This window comes from Neophocaena asiaeorientalis, unplaced genomic scaffold, assembly GCF_003031525.2.
Source record: "Neophocaena asiaeorientalis asiaeorientalis breed wild unplaced genomic scaffold, Neophocaena_asiaeorientalis_V1.1 scaffold65, whole genome shotgun sequence".
Classification (NCBI taxonomy): Eukaryota; Metazoa; Chordata; class Mammalia; order Artiodactyla; family Phocoenidae; genus Neophocaena; species Neophocaena asiaeorientalis.
Window position 1 is genome coordinate 7,507,462 of NW_020173215.1, and position 21,564 is coordinate 7,529,025.

The following is a 21,564-nucleotide window of genomic DNA, read 5'->3' on the forward strand; positions in this document are numbered from 1 at the left end:
AGACACTGATGAAAGAAACTGAAGATGACACAAAGATATATAAATATACTGTGTTCTTGGACTAGAAGAATCAATATTTTTAAAATGGCCATACTACTCAAGGCAATCTACAGATTCAACGCAATCCTTATCAAAATACCACTGGCATTTTTCATAGACCTAAATTTTAAAATATGAAAGGAAACACAAAAGACCCCAAATAGCCAAAACAATCTTGAGACAAAAGGGAGGTAGAGGAATTATGCTTCCTGACTTCAGACTATACTACAAAGTTACAGTAATGAAAGCAGTATGGTACAGGCACAAAAACAAACATATATATCAATGGAACAGGATAGAAAGCCCAGAAATAAACCCATACACTTAGAGCAGAGGCAGCAAGACTATACAATGGAGAAAAGAGAGTCTTGTCAATAAGTGGTGCTGGGGAAACTGGACAGCTACATATGAAAGAATGAAATTAGAACATTCTCCAACACCATATACAAAAATAAACGCAAAATTGATTAAAGACCTAAATGTAACACTGGAAGCCTAAAACTCCTAGCAGAAAACATAGGCAGAACCCTCTCTGACACAAATTCCAGCAATATTTTTTGGATCCTTCTCCTCAGGCAAAGGAAATAAAAACCCAAATAAACAAACAGGACCTATCTAAACTTAAAAGCTTTTGCACAGCAAAGGAAACCATTGACAAAATGAAAAGACAACCTACTTAATGGGAGAAAATATTTCCAAATGATATGACTGATAAGGGATTAATATCCAACATATAAACAGTTCATACAACTCAACATCGAAAAAACAAATAACTTGATTAAAAAGTGGGCAGAAGTAGTGAACAGACATTTTTACAAAGAGGAAAGGCAGATGGCCGACAGGCCCATGAAAAGATGCTCAACATCACTAATCATCAGGGAAATGCAAATCAAAACCACACTGAAATATCACCTCACACCTGTCAGAATGGTTATCATCAAAAAGGACACAACAAATGTTAGCAAGACGTGGAAAAAAGGGGAACCCTAATACACTGTCGGTGGGAATGTAAATTGTTGCACCCACTATGGAAAACAGTATGAAGGCTTCTCAAAAACTAAAAACACAACTACCATATGACCCAGCAATTCCATTCCTGGGTACATATCTATAAAAAACAAAAACACTAATTTGAAAACATACATGCACCCCAATGTTCATATCATGCATTATTAACAGCTGCCAAGATATGGAAGCAACCTAAATGTCCATCAATAGATGAACTGCTAAAGAAGATGTGGCATAAAATAATATGTGTATATATATATACACACATATACATTTATACAATGGAATACTACTCAGCCATGAGTAGTATTCCATTGTATTTCCATGAAAAGAAGGAAATTTTACCATTTGCAGCAATATGAATGGACTTGGAGGCATTATGCTAAGTGAAGTAAGTCAGACAGAGAAAGACAAATACTGTATGATCTCACTTATACGGAATCCGATATACAACAAGCTAGTGAATATAACCTAAAAGAAGCAGACTCACAGATATAAAGAACAAACTAGTGGTTACCAGTGGGGAGAGAGGATGAGGAAGAGGTTATATAGGGGTAGGAGAGTAAGAGGTACAAATTATTAGGTATAAAATAAGCAACAGGGATATACTGTACAACACTGAGAATATAGCCAATATTTATAATAACTATAAATGAAATCAACCTTTAAAAATTGTGAATCACTAAGAATTGTACACCTATAACTTGTATATCAATTATACTTCAATTTAAAAATAATAATAGAGAAATGTCATATAGTTTTACCCAGTTTTCCCCTAATGGTAACATCTTGCAAAACTCTAGACAATACAGTACAATATCACTTCCATAATGATATTAAGTTAAAACACAGAATAGTTCTATAACCCAAAGATCCTTAATGTTGCACTTTTATGGCAACACTCACCCAGCTCCTACCCCTCCCCACCCCTGAACTCTGACAACCACTAATATGTTCTCCATCTATATAATTTTGTCATTTAAAGAATGTTACATAGGGACTTCCCTGGTGGCGCAGTGGTTAGGGGTCTGCCTGCCAATGCAGGGGACACGGGTTCGAGCTCTGGTCCAAGAAGATCCCACATGCCACGGTGCAACTGGGCTCATGTGCCACAACTGCTGAGCCTGCACTCTGGAGCCCGCAAGCCACAGCTGCTGAGCCTGTGTGCCACAACTGCTGAGGCCCGCACACTTAGAGCCTGTGCTCTGCAATAAGCGAGGCCACCACAATGAGAGGCCTGCGCACTGCAACAAGGAGTGGCCCCCGCTCGCTGAAACTGGAGAAAGCCTGTGCACAGCAACGGAGACCCAAAGCAGCCAAAAATGAAAAAAAAAAAAAAAAAAGTTATATAAATGGAACCAATAAAGTATGTAACCTTCTGTGATTGGTCTTTTTTCCACTCAGCATAATTTCCTGGACATTTTTTATGTGTATTAATAATTAATTTCTTTCTAGTGCTGAGTTATATTACATGGTAAGTATGTACCACAGTTTGTTTAACCATTCACCCAATGAAGGACATCTGGGTTGTTTCCCATTTGGGGCTATTATGAACAAAGCTGCTACAAATATTTGTGTATAGGTTTTTGTGTAAATGTAAGTTTATTTAGGTTGTCATGGTTCATTTAGGTTTCTCTATGATGAACTCACAGGAGTACAAATGCTGGGCTGTATGTTTACTTTTTTAAAAGAAACTGCCAAATTTTTTTCAGAGTATCATTTTACATTTTACCAGCAATGTCTGATTGATCCAATTTTTCTGCATACTTTCCAGTATTTGACTTTCCACTATGGCTATGTTTGATTTTAACCATTCTGGAAGGTATGTTGTGAAATCTCATTATCGTTTTAATTTTTTAAATTAACCTAGTAATTAACTGTAGTAGGCTGAATAATGGACACCTAAAAATATTTATGTCGCATTCTCTGAAGCTGTAAATCCTAATGACACATGGCAAAAGTAACTTTGCGGAAGTGATTAAGAATCACAGGAGGAGATTATACAGCTGAACTCCATATAATTACAAGGGTCCTTATGAACAAGGAAGAATTAGAATGAGAAGAAAGGTGAAGACTGAAGCCAAAATACCTATGCTGCTGGCTTTGAGATGAAGGAAAGGGCCACAAGCCAAGGAATGCAAGGAATGCAGCTCTAGAATGGGGAGGAGGAGAGAGTGAAGGACCCATTCTCCCCTATACCCTGCAGAAAGTGGGGAGTGCTGCTGACACTTTCATTTGGGCCCAGTGAGACCCATTTCAAACTTCTGACTTCCAGCAGTATAAGATCACACTTTGTGTTGTTTTAAGTCACTGAGTTTGTGGTAACTTGTTAGAACAGCAATAGGAAAGTAAAACTTTAATAATGATAAATATCTTTTCATGTACCTATCTGACATCTGTATTGTCTTAAACAAAAGGACTGTTTATATCTTTTGCCCAATTTCTAACTGTATAGTTGTTTTCTTTTCTATTCTTTTTCCTTCTTTTTTTTCTTAACTTTTGAGCTTTGACAGTTCTATATAATTTCTACAGAGTAGTAATTTGTTGGATATATGGTTTATAATTGTTTTCACCCAGTCTGTAATATGTCTTTCATCCTCTTGGGCACAGCAAAAGTTCTTAATATTGACAAAGTTGAATTTTTCCATTTTTCCTTTTATGGACCATGTTTGTGGTATCAAAAACTGTTTGACTAGCTCTAGATTCCAAAAAATATCTCCAATTATTTTCCCCCAAAATTTTTCAGTTTTACATCTTAAGTTTAAGTCTATGAGATATTTTGAGTGAATTTTTGTATAAAGTGTGAAGTTTTGATTGAAAAGTAAATTTAAAAAGGCAAACAGGCAAGAATCTGAGCCTTATCTTTGTTTTATATATAGTGTCCACAGCTTTTAACTGTACTTAGTAGGAGGTATAGGAATAAGTAGGTCTACTCCATCTTCCTGGAAATGAAAGTTCATCCTACAAGTTTTGCTATGTCAAATGTGGATTAAGCTCAAATATTTTCAAGTTTCATTTATAATTTTCCCTTTGATCAAGAAGTCATTAGAAGTATATTGCTTAATTTCAAAGGAATAGAGGATTTTCTAGTTTATCTTTTTGTTGTTGCTTTATACCTTAATTCCACTGTGGTCAGAAAACAAAATATGAATGATATGAATCCTCTGAAATCTGTTGAGTCTATTTATGAGTCAGCTTACTGTCAATTTTGGTAACTGTTCCATGTGCACTGGAAAAGAGTATGTATTCTATTTTTGTTGAGTCCAATGTTTTTTTTTTTTGCGGTACGCGGGCCTCTCACTGTTGTGGCCTCTCCCGTTGCGGAGCACAGGCTCCGGATGCGCAGGCTCAGCGGCCATGGCTCACGGGCCCAGCTGCTCCACAGCATGTGGGATCTTCCCGGACCGGGGCACGAACCCGTGTCCCCTGCATCGGCAGGTGGACTCTCAACCACTGCACCACCAGGGAAGCCCCAATGTTCTTTATATGTCATTTGGATCCAGCTTGTCAAGTATGTTGTTTGTATTTCTTATATTGTTACAAATTTTTTTTTTTATTCTCTCTATTGAGAGAAGTGTGTTAAATTCTCCCTTGAAATTCTATATTTGCTTCTTTAAATTAAAAACAGTTTTTGCTTTTATATATTTTGAAGCTATGCAATTGGGTATATATGGATTTACTTCTTTTTAATATGTATGTATGTATGTATTTATTTAGGCTGCACCAGGTCTTAGTTGCAGCACATGGGATCCTCGTTGTGGCATGCCAACTCTTAGTTGCGGCATGCACTCTTAGTTGTGGCATGCAGATGTCTTAGTTGCGGCATGCGGACGCTTAGTTGCAGCGTGCGAACTCTTTAGTTACGGCATGCATGGGGGATCTAGTTCCCCAACCAGGTATTGAACCTGGGCCCCCTGCATTGGGAGTGTGGAGTCTTACCCATTGGACCGCCAGGGAAGTCCCAGTATATATGGATTTAGAATTTATAACTTACTGGTGATTTAACTCCTTCAGCAGATGTCCCTCCTCTTTATCTCAAGCAACATTTCTTACCTAATGCCTACTCTGTCTGATGTTACTAGAGCTATGTCTGCTTTCCATTAGTTAATATTTTCATGGTATAACTTTTTCTATCCTTTTCTTTTAAATCTTTCTGTTGTTGACATAGTTGGGATTTGTGTGCTTATGTTTTACAGAGTTGGAGTATTTAGTTCATTCACATTTAATATAATTACTTTTTATAATGTAGTTGAATTAGAATAAGAGTTAGCAAAGTTTTTTGTAAAGGGCCAGACAGTAAGCTTATTAGGTTTTGTGAATAACAAGGTGTCTGTCACAGCTATTCAACCCTGCCCTTGTAGCACAAAAGAGGCCGTAGACAACACATAAACAAATGAGTGTGGCTGTGTTCCAATAAATTTCTGTTTACTAAAACAGATGGCAGGTGAGATTTAGTCAGTGGGATATAGCTTGCTAAGCCCTGAATTAGAAGATGGCTTGAGAGGGTCTCTTAGGAGGGAAAAAAAAGGCTTCAAACCATCAATATCTTGCAGAGACTATGGAGTTTAGATTCACAGGATACCAAAGTATACCAAGTGTGAATTCTAACCTTAAAACTAACAATTAGGGCTTCCCTGGTGGTGCAGTGGTTGAGAGTCCGCCTGCCGATGCGGGGGACAGGGGTTCGTGCCCCGGTCCGGGAAGATCCCACATGCCGCGGAGCAGCTGGGCCCGTGAGCCATGGCCAATGAGCCTGTGCGTCTGGAGCCTGTGCTCCGCAATGGGATAGGCCACAACCGTGAGAGGCCCGTACAGCAGGAAAAAAAAAAACTAACAATTACATGACAATTTGTTTTCCAGTTGTAGTGATTATACTGTCACTTATTAAATTAAATCCAAACTGATCAACTTACAGTACATTTCCAGCTGTAATGATTAGACTATCACTTCACACCAATCACACTAGAAAAAACAAAATGAGTGACAATGCCACCTGTTGGATGTTTCAAAATTAGCACTCTCATACACCATGAAATGGAATGAAAACTAGTACAATCACCTTGAAGAGCCCTCTTGCAATTTCTAGTAAATCTGAAGATGAGAAAACTCCAATTTTAAGTATTCAACCTAAAAATACTCTCACATCTGTATACGGAGACATGTTCAAGAATGTGTTTAAGCATTACAGCAAGATGAAAAACTTGTACAAAACTTAAATGTCCTTCAACAGGGGAATGGATAAATAAATTGTGGTACAGTTATACGACAGAATACAGTAGACAGCAGTTACAGCGCATGAACTGGTGATATATGCATCAAATATTTTAAAATAATGTTGAACAAAAAAAGCAAGTTTTGCCAAAGGATGCATATAGTGTATCACTTATATTTAATTTAAAAACCTGCCAAATGATACAACAAAATGATTTCATATATGAGCATATTTAGTAAAATTATTAATGCATGTATAGTACTGAAAACACTTCTGTTCACATGGATCCAGAAGAACTATGAAATGGATTATACTAAAAGAAAGGTAGCCTTCCAGAGAGAACTTGATGAGTTAAGGAATAAATGCATCCAACAGTCTATGTAACTTCAAGGAGTGATTTATTCAATCCAAGACCACTGAAAAATTTATTGTAATTTTTAAAGAATTAATTGAGAGACATTTTAACTTTCAATTTTTCAATAGTTTAAAAGCTTCTTGGGATAACTAAATACAGTCAGCCCTTGAACAACGTGGCGGGTAGAGGTGCTGATCAGCAGCCAAAAATCCACATAACTGCTATCTCTGCCTCAAAAACAAAGGAACTGATAAATGACTCACTCAAGGGTAGGAAGCTGAAACAATCTGGATAGAATCAGGACTCAAATCTTAGTCCTTTGATTCCACATATTGTAATATCTAATCTAACACAAACCTTTGCCCATACTTACCTAATTTAAAGATTTGCAAAATGAAAATACAGGTACTGTAATTTTTGGAAAAAGTCTGCAGCTAAGAGGACCCTCACAGTTCAAAGGTCAACTGTAGTTTAAACTTTAAAAATATTACTTCTCAAATTTCTTAGAAATTTTTATAAAATCAAAATCAACTACCAGTGTTATGACTGATAGTTGAAGATGGCTGACAATTTGCAAAATAATAATTCAAGACTTTATTATCCTCCCACCCATCAATTATGTTTCCTAGTTGTTATTCTTATCACATGTTTCTCTCCAATTTAATCTACCTTATAGATAGCACCATGCCTGTACTATTATTTTATCAAGAGTCTAACACAATGACTTATTTACAATAGATGCACAATAAATTAGTGATAAACAAATAAATGAATTTCTTCCAGATTATTCAGAAAACCATTCTTCTAAAAACTATTTAGTAATCTTCTAGTGCTTATTAAATTAAATCCAAACTATTAAACTAAACCATTCAATGTCCTCTACAATGTGGAAACAACCTACCCCTCCTAATGTGACTTTCAATTACTTCTTCACATATGTGAAAGAATTACACAAACTGAAGTATGTTTTAGTCGCTAAATACAACTCTCACTTTCTCACCTCCTTTGGCTTCTCATCATGCCAATGGGTCCATCTGCAATGCTCTTCACCACCCCCTCTTTTGGCCCCCATTGAAGTTCTTTCGAAATCCTACCTATTTATCAGTGCCCAGCAACTATGCCTCACATCCTTCAGGAAACTTTCCCAGATTTCTCCAACTATATATGATCTCCTTTTTTCTCTTAATACTCATATTTGGTTTCAAAGTTCTTAAGATTCAAATAAGATGCCTTTTACCTAATTATTTAATATTTCTCATCCCATATTTTCATTAGTCTCTAAGTTCCTTTGAAATCGTTATTTTATTTTTCATACCTTTATATTGCTAAAGCCCCTGGCACAGTGCCTTACATAAAGATAGTGCTCAATATATATTGGTTAAAGTGAATTCTGTGAAGACATTGCTCCATAACTATTTTCTAATGATAGTTGCTAAGGAAATACAAATGTAAGAATAGATGACCCAATAATCTAAAGTAATTATAAAAGCTATAAGATTCTGAAAATAAATCAAAACATAAGAAAAATACTTGAAAATAAAAATACAGATTCAGCCATCCCTTCCCACTTGCTAGCAAAACTTCTGGAATAAGAGACTGCATTACTTAGTAACTAGAGACCTAGTGGAAAAAAATCAGGTTGGGAAAATAAGATTGAAATTGACTACAAAGCATTTATAAGACTTTTTATATTCTCTAAAACAAAATTTAAACAAACTATACTAAAGAAAAGAAACATTTATAGAATTTTATGAATCTTGAAAAACAGATACTGTACAATTAATTTCTATCTATTTTGATCTCAAGATGACTTCCTGAGATGACAGTGATGATATATCACAGAAAGAATGTCAATAATATTTGATTGTAGTCAGGTAAACAAATTTTCTGGACACTTTTCTTCCTCTAATTAACAAAACTACATACTCTCTAAGTACTGTAATTACAGTTCTGAATGTTTAATTTTGTGCCCCTGACTTTAATCATTATCACTGGCTATCAAATAAGTAAATGGCATCCTTTCCTCTACCCTTTGGAAGAAAATAAAGTATAGGTCGATTAGCATTTTGTGAAGGTGTTCTCATACATTTTAGAGGGTTGCAGCAAACACCTACACCTTTCATTGATATCATGAGGAGACTGATTTTCATCATTTATCAATAAAGGTTGATGTACAACCTAAGAAATTGATAGACTTACACTCAGACTCTTTAAAGTACTGAATTATTGATTTTCTATCTTCATCACGGGATGATGCAAAATCAACTCTTCAAGGTTTTACCTGAGTAATTCATCACCTGGAGAGTTTAGAACTGCACTGTCTAACACAATAGCCATAAGCCACATTAGTCTATTCAAATTTAAACTTCATTTTTCAAGTGAAAATTAGATAAAAGACCTGTCAGTTGTGCTAGCCTAATTTCAAGTGCGTAAAAGCCCCATGTGATACTGGCTACCATATTGAACAGTACAGAATTATATATTTCCATGATCACAGGAAGTTCTACTGAACAGCACGGGTCTAGAAAGCTAATAATTTGACTTAAATAGTAAAAGTGGTTTGTTATATTTTATCTATCAAGTGTTATATTTTTAAACTCATGATCAACAGGAGTAGCCCTACTATTCCTTCAATGTAAATTTCCAATAACTATTATTTGATTACAATTGGACCAGCTCTTATATACTATACAAGACATGTCAAATTTCTTCCTGCCTCAGAGACTCTTTTTGGTCCATTCTTTGACTTGTTCTTCACTTTCAGTGCCAACTTGAATGTTAACTGCCTTAGAGAAGGCTTCTCTGACCTTTCTACCAAAAACGGGTCTCAGCCACCACCACACAACATGCACTTTAATCTTTATCTCAGCACCGTTTATTTTGTTCATAGGTTATCACAGTTTTCATTTATTCATTCATTCATATTCTTCCATTGAAGGAGGATCCTTTGTCTTATTCATAGCTCTGTCCCCAGAGCTTACCTAGCACAGTCATGCACTCAAAATTTATTGAATTAACACATTAATGTTTGCTGAATCAGTGAATAAACGTGCACAATGACTGTCTTTCCCCTCCACAACCAACTCATACCTCCACTGCCACACTTTTATATTTATTTCTTCCTTCCTCTTCTTTCTAGTTTATGTTATTTCTTTTCTTTCCTAGCAGACTCTCTCAATTTCTTTTTTAACTTTAATTTTGAGTTCAAGGGGTAACAAGTAGAAAAAGAAGTCCCAAGACACTTTTAGGAGAGCTTTCAGAGAAAATAAACTTATTTTTAATATTCCACCCTGTTCCTCCAGCAAGTACAAAGAGAACAAAAACACTAATCCTACCCTTCAGTACACACATACTAGTGTGGCATAGGTTACAAAGAGGATTTAATTAGCTTGCATGTGAGAAAAGGCAGGGATTTAAGGGGGAATAAAAGTAGGACAAAAGAAATGGGGAAAAAAGGGTTATTTCCCACTCACCTTCTTGAATAAAATATTTTTCTTATCTTTGAATATTTGTCATCCAGTGCCTACTACTACACTCTTAGAAAGCAATGTGACTTGAAATACTTTTTATTTATATAGAAAACACAACATAGTCAAAGAAAGACAACTAAATTTCACAACAACCTGAAGGGATCATTCAAGAAACTAGTTACTTAAAGTATTTTTAGTACATATATACAATGGAATATTACTTAGCCATAAGAAAGAATGAAATAAACCCAATCAAAAAATGGGCAGATGATCTAAATAGACATTTCTCCAAAGAAGACATACAGATGGCCAAAAAGCACATGAAAAGATGCTCAACATCACTAATTATTAGAGAAATGCAAATTAAAACTATACTGAAGCATCACCTCACACCAGTCAGAATGGCCATTATCAAAAAATCTACAAACAATAAATGCTGGAGAGGGTGTGAAGAAAAGGAAACCCTCTTACACTGTTGGTGGGAATGTAAATTGGTACAGCACTATGGATAACAGTATGGAGGTTCCTTAGAAAACTAAAAATAGAGCTACCATATGATCCAGCAATCCCACTCCTGGCATATATCTGGAGAAAACCATAATTTGAAAAGATGCATGTACCCCAGTGTTCACTGCAGCACTGTTTACAATAGACAGGACATGGAACCAACCTAAATGTCCATCAACAGAGGAATGGATAAAGAAGATATGGTACATATATACAACGGAATATTACTCAGCCATAAAAAAGAACGAAATAATGCCATGTGCAGCAACATGGATGGACCTAGAGATTCTCATACTGGATGATGTAAGTCAGACAAAGAAAGACAAATATCATGTGATATCGCTTATATGTGGAATCTAAAATATGGCACAAATGAACTTATTTACAAAACAGAAAGAGAGTCACAGATGTAGAAAACAAATTTATGGTTACCAGGGGGGAAAAGGGAGGCAGGGATAAATTGGAAGACTGGGATTGACATATACACACTACTACATATAAAATAGATAACTAATAAGGACCTAGTGTATATAGCACAGGGAAGTCTACTCAATACTCTGTAATGACCTACATGGGAATACAATCTAAAAAAGAGTGGATATATGTATATGTATAACTGATTCACTTTGCTGTACACCAGAAACTAACACAACATTGTAAATCATCTATACTCCAATAAAAAATTTTTTTAAAAAAAGGCAAACAACCCAATTTTTTAAATGGGCAAAATATTTAAACAGGAATGTCAGAAAAGAGAACATCCAAATGGCCAATAAGCATATGAAAATATTCTCAACATCACTATTCATCAGGGAAACGCACAATAATGCCATTATACTAAGTGTTAAAAAAGAAATAACAAGCCCCAAATGAGGTCACCCACCCCCCATCACAGCAAACCAAGCCAGTTTCAACCCCTCCCAGAGATGTGACCTTTAAAACAGTCCAACTGAGGGCTTCTCTGGTGGCGCAGTGGTTGAGAGTCCGCCTGCCGATGTAGGGGACACGGGTTCGTGCCCCGGTCCGGGAAGATCCCACATACCGCGGAGCGGCTGGGCCCGTGAGCCATGGCCACTGAGCCTGCGCGTCCGGAGCCTGTGCTCCACAACAGCAGAGGCCACAGCAGTAAGAGGCCCGCATACCGCAAAAAAAAAAAAAAAAACAGTCCAACTGAAATTTCCTGAGAAAGACCCCTGCAGTTCCAGTCCTGGTAGAAGACCTGGCCTGAAACAATCCTTTCTTTTCATTTACTAATACCTTCTCGCTCCCTCCCTTCCTTCTACCTATAAAAGCCTTCCATTTTGTACAACCCCTCCTAGTGCTGCTGATTCTTAAATTTTTGAATAAAGCCATTAGTTCTTCAAAAAATAAAAAAGAATGAAATAATGCCATTTGCAGCAACATGAATGGACCTAGAGATTATCATACTAAGTGAAGTAAGTCAGACAGAGAAAGACAAATACCATATGATGTCACTTATATGTGGAATCTAAAAAGATGATACAAATGAACTTACTTAAAAAACAGAAACACACTCAGACTTCGAAAACAAACTTATGGTTACAAAAGGGGAAAGGTTGGGGTGGGGGGAGATAAATTAGGAGGTTGGGATTAACAGATATACACTACTATATATAAAATAGATAATCAACAAGGACCTACTATATAGCACAGGGAACTCTACTCAATATTCTGTAATGACCTATATGGGAAGACAATCTGAAGAAGAATGGATATGTGTGTGTGTGTGTGTGTATATATATATATGTATATATATACACACAAAGAATGTATATATGTGTGTATATATATGTATATATAGGAATCACTTTGCTGTATATCTGAAACTAACACAATGTTGCAAATTGACTATACTCCAATATAAAATAAAATAAAAATAAATAAAATGAAGTATCTTTAAAAAGTTACATATAATTATAAGAAGGGAATAAGTTCTTTTTTAAGATGAATTATGAACCAAATATATTAAATATATGAGCTATTCAACACATTGGAAGACTCCAACTTTCTGTTTAAATCCACAGAATTTATGTATCATTAGTTATTATAAAGGTATCCTGTATTTTCCTAAGAAATAATGCTATACAAAAAATCTTAAGGCAATCCACAGAACTTACTTTGATCCAAAAGAAGTCTAAATGATCATTATGTAGTAATAGTACTAAAGAATTTTAACTATCATTTATCATACAGTTTCTAGAGAAAATTATGTTTGAAGTACCAACTTAAAATGTAAGAAATAAATATCAAACTCTTGCAGGTTTGTTTTTTTGATACTGGAAAAAGGTTTCATAAGGTATGTCCACTTAACACAAGAGCTGGCAATTTTATGGTACCTAGTGTGAGAAAGAAGGGACAGTTCACTGGGACTTTATTTTGAAAAACAGAACTAAAAGGCATGAACTGTTTGTATTTCCCAAGCTGATCATGACTTTTTACATCTCCACTTTCACTGTATTTGGCACACAGAGCTCAAATAATGTTGGAAGATATGTAGGTAGGAGGGAAGGAGAGGAAAGATACAGCTGTTTAATTAATCCTACAAATATTTATTGAGTATCTAACAAGAACTGTTCTAGGAACTTGGGAAATGCAGCTGAACAAAAAGGGCAAACAAATTTATGAAGAATTTCTGTTGCTAGTAGCAACGGCTAAAGTTACAGTGACAAGAGATCTGAGCCAGTGCTCCTGGGTCCCATTTACTCTCTGATAATGAATAGTTTAACTCCTACTTCTATGTCTTCCTTTAGTACAAAATAAACAGAAAACAAAAACAAAACAACAACAAAGAAAGAAATTCCTCCTGAGCATTTTATCAGAAACCAGAATAATGCTTCTGGGGTGAAAAATCCCCAAGGATGCACTACATATGACCAAAGATATGGACGTTTCTGCTAGAAAGCAGATTAAACTCGCTTTCATGCTCTCATATCACCTCCCACTCACTAGTGCAAACTACCCAGTGAAAGGCAAGACCCATGAGGACTAGAGTCATGAGACAGCAACATGTTCTGAAGAGATGGTAGACTGCAAAGGAATCAGGCAGTAACAATATATTAACACTAAAAATAAGAAATAGAAATCTAGATTTGACTTATGACTACAAGAATAGTACATGTAAGAGAAGAATGTGTACCGTCAAATAATTAAAGGCGCTATATAATTTCACTGAAGAGTACACTACTAAATAAGGGAAAACTTTTCCCTACTTGGTATGTTACCATCAGGCTTTAATTAATTATAATCACAGTACACAATGCAGGGACACTTAAAGAGCTATGGAGAGTCATTATTTTATCTGGTAAAACCATCTTTCATAATCAAGTCAGACACAGATTCCAGGAGATATGATGCAATTCCATGCCCAGAGGTCTTCTCAGGCTTTAAAATCAATCTTTTGTTTGAATCCTCCCTCTTCAGGCATATTCTATATGACATTAAGCAGAAGCAAAAGAACCTAAGAATCTAAGCAAAATTTAGAGGCTACTGGATTATGAAAGATTTTCTATTACCTAGTATTTTAAAAATAACTTCCTTTTAATTTCTTAAAAGCAATTTCAGTTTTAATTACAAGATTTATTTATGCCAAAAGCAAACCAATTCTTTATTGATTCAGTGGATAACTACCACTAACCTAGGAGATATTTTTCTTTTAATATCCTATAACTCAGAGTCCACCAGTAAGTATACCTTATCTGTCAAAAAAAAATTTTTTTAACACAATATTTAAATTAAAAAAATACACCAAGAAAAAAATATTAAAACTATACCATATATTATTTACTGTTTTGAGTTAGTTTATGCTCTGTCATAATTTACAAGAATTCAGAGTTAAAGTTTACAGTTGGATGTATCTTGAGAAATCCATTTAGGATGTTTCAAAAATCTAATGAATTCTCATTTTAGAACTCAGACATTTTAACACTATACATAATACGTAATCTCAAACTCCGGAGGGAAAAACACAATTTCTATGGTCAAAGAATTTACAGTCATTAAATAAAAACAAGTTTTCCTCCTTACAAGAATCAAAGTTGTAAGCAAACTTTTAAAGTGCTATGGGCCACTTCACATGGAATAATCCTAGGTAGCATTTATTCTACATTTGTATTCATGTTGAGATGTTTACAACCAAATTTGTACTTAATTTGTTAGGCCTCAATTTAATTTACATACCTGTATCGATGAATATTTGAAAAAATTTTCCATTTGATACCGTCTAAGAACTTCATTTAGCCTTTGATCTGAAACAAAGAGAAGAACAAATCTGTAGTTAATTGGGTAATGTTCAACTTTTAAAAAGTAGAAATAAAGTAGATATTATTTGATACATCTAATGCAAAACTGCTAGTCGCCACTGTTGTTCAAAATAAAATGAATCATCAATCTCAACACACCATTTTAGAATTTAAAACTAGGCCATTCTATATACCTAAGCCAAATAAGTACTACCAATGGGAAAAAGAACAGCTACAAAGAACTAATTTTTCTGATCCTATAAATTTTAATTCTCAGTCTCTCCTGGTTTGCTCTTCAGGTTACTAAAGTCAAAAAAATATTCTCCACGTTTATGTTTTTATTCCTGCTATTAGAAGTGAAAAGAGTTGGAAAGACAAGGCTAAACCATTCCTGTTTAGAAGTTAAAATCTGCTGGAATTCTCTTCCAGGACAAACCTCCACACAGAGGAGAAACTGCAGGACAAAGTATCCAAATTAAGCAGGAATGGGCAAGAGACAATGGAAAAGAAGGTCAAGAAGAGCTCAGAACTCTCAGCAAGTACAAGGTAATATTTTTATTTGAAGCAAGAAAAGCAACATACAATAGAACATAGCACCCAACAAATATACAAAACTCATTCTTTCAAGATCACATGGAACATTTAAAACTGATCATTTCCTGACAAAAGGGTAAGTCTCTTTTAAGTTTTTGAATATTCAAGTGGGATTTATCTCAGGGATGCAAGGATTTTTCAACATTCACAAATCAATCAATGTGATACACCACATTAACAAACTGAAGAATAAAAGCCATATGTTCATCTCAATAGATGCAGAAAAATCTTTTGATAAAATTCAACAATGATTTATGATAAAAACTCTCCAGAAACCAGCCACAGAGGGAACATATCTCAACACAATAAAGGTCATATATGACAAACCCACAGCTAACTTCATCCTCAAAGTATTTCCTCTAAGATCAGGAACAAGACAAGGATGCCCACTTTCACCACTTTTATTCAACATAGTTTTGGAAGTCCTAGCCATGGCAATCAGAGAAGAAAAAGAAATAAAAGGAATACAAATTGGAAAAGAAGAAGTAAAACTGTCACTGTTTGCAGATGACATGATACTATACATAGAGAATCCTAAAGATGCCACCAGAAAACTACTAGAGCTAATCAATGAATTTGGTAAAGTTGCAGGATACAAAATTAATATACAGAAATCTGTTGCATTTCTATACATTAAAAACAAAGTATCAGAAAAAGAAATTACGCAAACAATCCCATTTACCACTGTATCAAAAAGAATAAAATACCCAGGAATAAACCTACCTAAGGGGGCAAAAAACCTGTATTCTAAAAACTATAAGACACTGACGAGAGAAATTGAATACACAAACATATGAAAAGATACTGGGTTCTTGGATCGGAATAATCAATATTGTTAAAATGCCCATACTACTCAAGGCAATCTACAGATTCAATGCAATCCCTATCAAAATACCAATGGCACTTTTCATAGACCTAAAACAAATAATTTTAAAATTTGCATGGAAACACAAATAGCCAAAACAATCTTGAGAAAGAAGAACAGAGGTGGAGGAATCATGCTCCCTGACTTCAGACTATACTACAAAGTTACAGTAACCAAAACAGTATTGTACTGGCACAAAAGCATAGATCAATGGAACAGGATAGAGAGCCCAGAAATAAACTCATACACTTATGGTCAATTAATCTATGACAAAGGAGGCAAGACTATGCAATGGATAAAAGACAGTTTCTTCAATAAGTGGTGCTGGGAAAACTGGACAGCTACATGTAAAAGAAGGAAATTAGAACATCTCTAACACAATATACAAAAATAAACTCAAAATGGTTTAAAGAGCTAAATGTAAGAGTGAAAGCCATAAAACTCCTAGAGGCAAACAAAGGCAGAACATTCTTTGACATAAATTGCAGCAATATTTTTTGGATCCTTCTCCTCAGGCAAAGGAAATAAAACCAAAAATAAACAAATAGGACCTAACCAAACTTAAAAGCTTTGCACAGCAAAGGAAACCATCAACAAAATGAAAAGACAACCTATTTAATGAAATATTTGCAAATGACATGCCTGATAAGGGAATAATATCCAACATATATAAATAGCTCATACAACTCAACATCAAAAATACAAATAACCTGATTAAAAAGTGGGCATAAGTAGTGAATAGACATTTTTCCAAAGAGGAAATGTGCCAATAGGCACATGAAAAGATGCTCAACATCACTAATTATCAGGGAAATGCAAATCAAAACCACATTGAGATATCACCTCACACCTGTCAGAATGGTTATCATCAAAAAGAACACAAATAACAAATGTTGGCCAGGATGTGGAGAAAAAGGAACACTTGTACACTGTTGGTGGGAATGTAAATTGGTGCAGTCACTGTTAAAAACAGTATGAACGTTTCCCAAAAAACTAAATATTGAACTACTATATGACCCAGCAATTCCACTCCTGGGTATATATCCTATAAAAACAAAATCACTAATTCGAAAAGATACATGCACTCCAATGTTCATAGCATGCATTATTTTAAAAAAATTTTTTATTGGGGTATAATTGATTTACAATGTTGTGTTAGTTTCAGGTGTACATATAGCATGCATTATTAACAATTGCCAAAATATGGAAGCAACCTAAGTGTCCATCAACAGATAAATGGATAAAGAAGACAGAATACAACTCAGCCATAAAATGAAGGAAATTTCCCCATCTGCAGCAACATGGATGGACTTGGAGGGCATTATGCTAAGTGAAATAAGTCAGACACCGAAAGACAAATACTGCATGATATCACTTATATGGGGAATCTAAAAAAATACAACAAACTAGTGAATATAACCTAAAAGAAGCATACTCACAGATATAGAGAACAAACTAGTGGTTACCAGTGGGGAGAGTGAAGAGGGGAGGGCAATATTGGGGTAGGGGAGTAAGAGGTACAATTATTAGGTATAAGCTACAGGGGTATATTGTACAACATGGGAAATACAGCTAATACTTTATAATAATTATAAATAGAGTATAACCTTTAAAAATTGTGAAGCACTAAAAATTGTACACCTGTAACTTATATAACATTGCACAGCAACTATACTTCAATAAAAAAAGAAGAAAAACTAAAACTTAAAATAAATAAATGAGTAAGTCTCAACAACTTTCAAAAGACTGAAGCTGAAGAGGAGAATATACCACTCTAAAATATGCCTCTTTGTCATAAGGATTATTTTAGGCTGGTAATTTTTAAGAAACAGCAGAATAGAAAAAGCTCTGAAAACTGAGTAGAAGTTACCATTTTGTAAAAGACATTTACATTTATAAGGGAAAACTCCATTTGTAAGCATGTCTCCCTCTCTAGACCAGAAAGAGAAAGATGACTCTAAATTTCTAGAAACTCTTTATGAATAGAGAAGGTAATGACTTAAATTTGCTTAACAACTTTACTCCTGTTTATTGTGTTTTTCCTGGTAATTTCTCATCTCTTCTTTTGTCTTTATCTGAAGATGTTATTTAAGATTGTAGCTTGGGCCATTTGAAGGAGTTTTTCTCAGTTTTCCCAGGTCTCTAATGTATACAGAAGATAAATATATTATTAAACTTGTTTGTTTTTCTCCTATTAGTCTGTCTTTTACTATAGGAGGTCCCAGGCAACAACCTAGAAGGGTAGAGGAAAATTATTTTTGCTCCCCTGCAAAGCCAAAGAGGTCCTATTACCTGATAATAGCACAGTTAGGCTAGAATGAAGAACCAAAAACTACAGGAAAAATCTCCATAATGTAAGAAATTACTTTTCAATAACCTATTGGCCTCAGGATGAATTACAAGACAAACTTAAAAGTATTTTGAACTCGATGATAGTGAAAATGCTGTACCTCAAAACTTAAAGAGGAAAAATCCCCTGCACAGCAAAGAAAACTATCAATAAAATGAAAAGGCAACCTACTGAATGGGAGAAAAGAATTGCAAATCATATATCTGAAAAGGGGAACAGATCTAAAATAAACAAAGAACTCACACAACTCAATAGCGAAAAAACAAACAACTGGATTAAAAAATGGGCAGAAGACCTGAATAGACATTTTTCCAAAGAAGACATACAGATGGCCAATAGACACATGAAAAGATCCTCATCATTAATCATCAGGAAAACACAAATCAAAACCACAACAAGATATCACCTCATTCCCATTAGAATAGCTATTATCAAAAAGACAAGAAATAACAAGTGTTGGTGAGGATGTGGAGATGGGTACTGTTTGTAGAAATATAAACTGGTGCAACTACTATGAAAAACAGTATGTAGGTTTTGGTTCCTCAAAAAACTAAAAACATAATTCACATGACCCACCAATCCCACTTCTGAGTATTTATCTAAAAAAAATTAAAACACTAATTTGAAAAGATATGCACCCCCATGTTCATTGTAGCATTATTTATAATAGCCAAGATACGGAAACAACCTAAACATCCATTGTTAGATGAGTAGATAAAGAAATTGTGTATATATACAATGGAATATTACTCAGCCAAAAGAAAAGAATGAAATCTTGCCCTTTGTGACAATATGGGTGGACCCTGAGAGCATGATGCTAAGTGAAATAAGTAACAGAGAAAGACAAATACCATATGAAAAGAGAGAAACCAAGGTCACTGACACAGGGAAGAGACTGGTGGTTTCAAGAAGTGGAGGATGGGGGCAGGGAGAGGCAGGGAAAAATGGATGAACTGGTTCTTTTTTTTAAAAAAAAAAATAAATTGAATAAATCTTTTAAAAAGAAAAAAGATATGAAACATTCTTGAAAGCAATGAAAGAAAAATAAATCGAGATATATTCCTTGCTCATCACCAAAAGCCACAATATTATTAAAATGTCAATTCTTCTTAAATTGATTTAAAGATCCAGTACAATTCCAATAAAAGCCATTTTGTAGATATGGACAAACTTGTTTTAAACATTGCATTGAGTAGTCTAGACAACACTGATGAAGTTGATGAACTCACACTTCTCAATTTCAAGATTTACTAGAAAGCTAAAATAATCAAGAGAGCATGGTATTTGAAACAAACAGACACAAAGATAAACAGAACACACAGAGCCCACTAGTACACCTATGAAAATTCAGACAACTTGACGTTGGTCAAAGGAATAAAGGCACATTAATACAGAAAGTACAGACTTTTAGTGTTTAGTCATCATCAACAAATGATGAGGGTACAAATCGATGACCATAAGAAAACAAAGACACAAACTCTGTACCATAGACATAAATTCATTCAAAATCATTCACTGTCTTAAATACAGAGTACAGAACTATAAAAATTATAGTGGAAAATTTGGGAGAAAATCCACATGAGTTCTAGTATTGATAATTAGTTTTCATATCCAACACAAAAAGCACAATCCATGAAAGAAAAAATATTGATAATGTAGACTTTATTAAATTTAAACTACTTACTCTATGAAGGACAGTGTTCAAAGAATGGAAAGACAAGCCCCTGACTACGAGAATATATTTTCAAAACACATAACTGAAGAAAGATTTGCATGCAAAATACTCAAAGAACTAGAAAAAATCCACAATAAGAAAAACATACCAAATTAAAACAAATATGGCAATATGAGTAGACACCTTACAGAATAATATATACAGGTGGGAAATAAGCATGTATAAGTTGATCAACATTAGGAAATCATTGGAAAACGATAAGCACTGTGCATTGGGGAAAAGCAAATTAAAATAACAATGAAATATACGGAAATATGTATACATATGGCTGATTCACTTTGGTGTGCAACAGAAACTAACACAGTGTTGTGAAGCAATTATACTCCAATAAAGATCTACTTAAAAAAATAACAATGAGATGCCCTACCCATAAAACTAAAATAAAAAATAAAATAAAATATAGGTGGAAATGCAACAAGAATAGCTAACATTTTGCGAAAGAACCGGGGCGGGGGGACTTGTTCTACCAGGTATCAAGATTTATTATAAAACTATAGGCATTTGGACTGCGTGACAGTTATATAAGGATAAACAAAACTGACCAATGGAAGAGAATCCAGGATCCAGAAGTATACCCATGTATATATGAGCACTTGAATTGTGATCAAAGGGGCACTCCAGAGCAGTGAGGGGAGAAGGACAATCTTTTTGTAAGTGGTTCTAGATCAGCTGGATACGCTCATGGAAAAGAACAAAACATCACCCATAAAAATCAATTTTATGTGAAATGAAGATCTAACTGTGAATGCCAAAACAATAAATTCTAAAACAAAACAAAAAGAATGTCTCTATAGCCTTAGGATAGGGAAAGATTTTTTTAATCAAAACACAAATAGCACTAATCATAAAAGAAAAAATGATAAACTGGACTACGTTAAAATTAAGAACTTCTGTTCATCAAAAAGAGACTGTTAAGAGAGTAAAAATGCAAGCCACAAACATGGAGAAGGTATTTCCAACACCTATAACTGACAAAGGGCTTATTTCTAGAATATACAAAGAACTTCTATCAGTTAAAAGGCAGGCAATCCTATAAACACAGTGGTAAAAAGACTTAATTAGTATTTCACAAAAAGGTGCCCAACAAACATAGAAAAGCTGTCAACCTCATTAGACATCAGGAAAATACAAATTAAAATTACAATAAAATAAAGAGCTAAGGCTAAAAGA

General features: G+C 34.6%; 1 protein-coding gene across 1 annotated transcript in view; it reads right to left on the reverse strand.

Annotated features, from left to right (window-relative positions):
- The window catches only part of SCLT1 (sodium channel and clathrin linker 1), a 254,147-nt gene that overhangs the window by 224,151 nt on the left and 8,432 nt on the right, over window positions 1–21,564 (reverse strand). Inside the window, exon 2 of the mRNA XM_024745118.1 lies at window positions 14,789–14,856. Coding sequence (XP_024600886.1) covers window positions 14,789–14,856 — 68 coding nt within the window. The remainder of the gene's footprint in view (window positions 1–14,788; window positions 14,857–21,564) is intronic.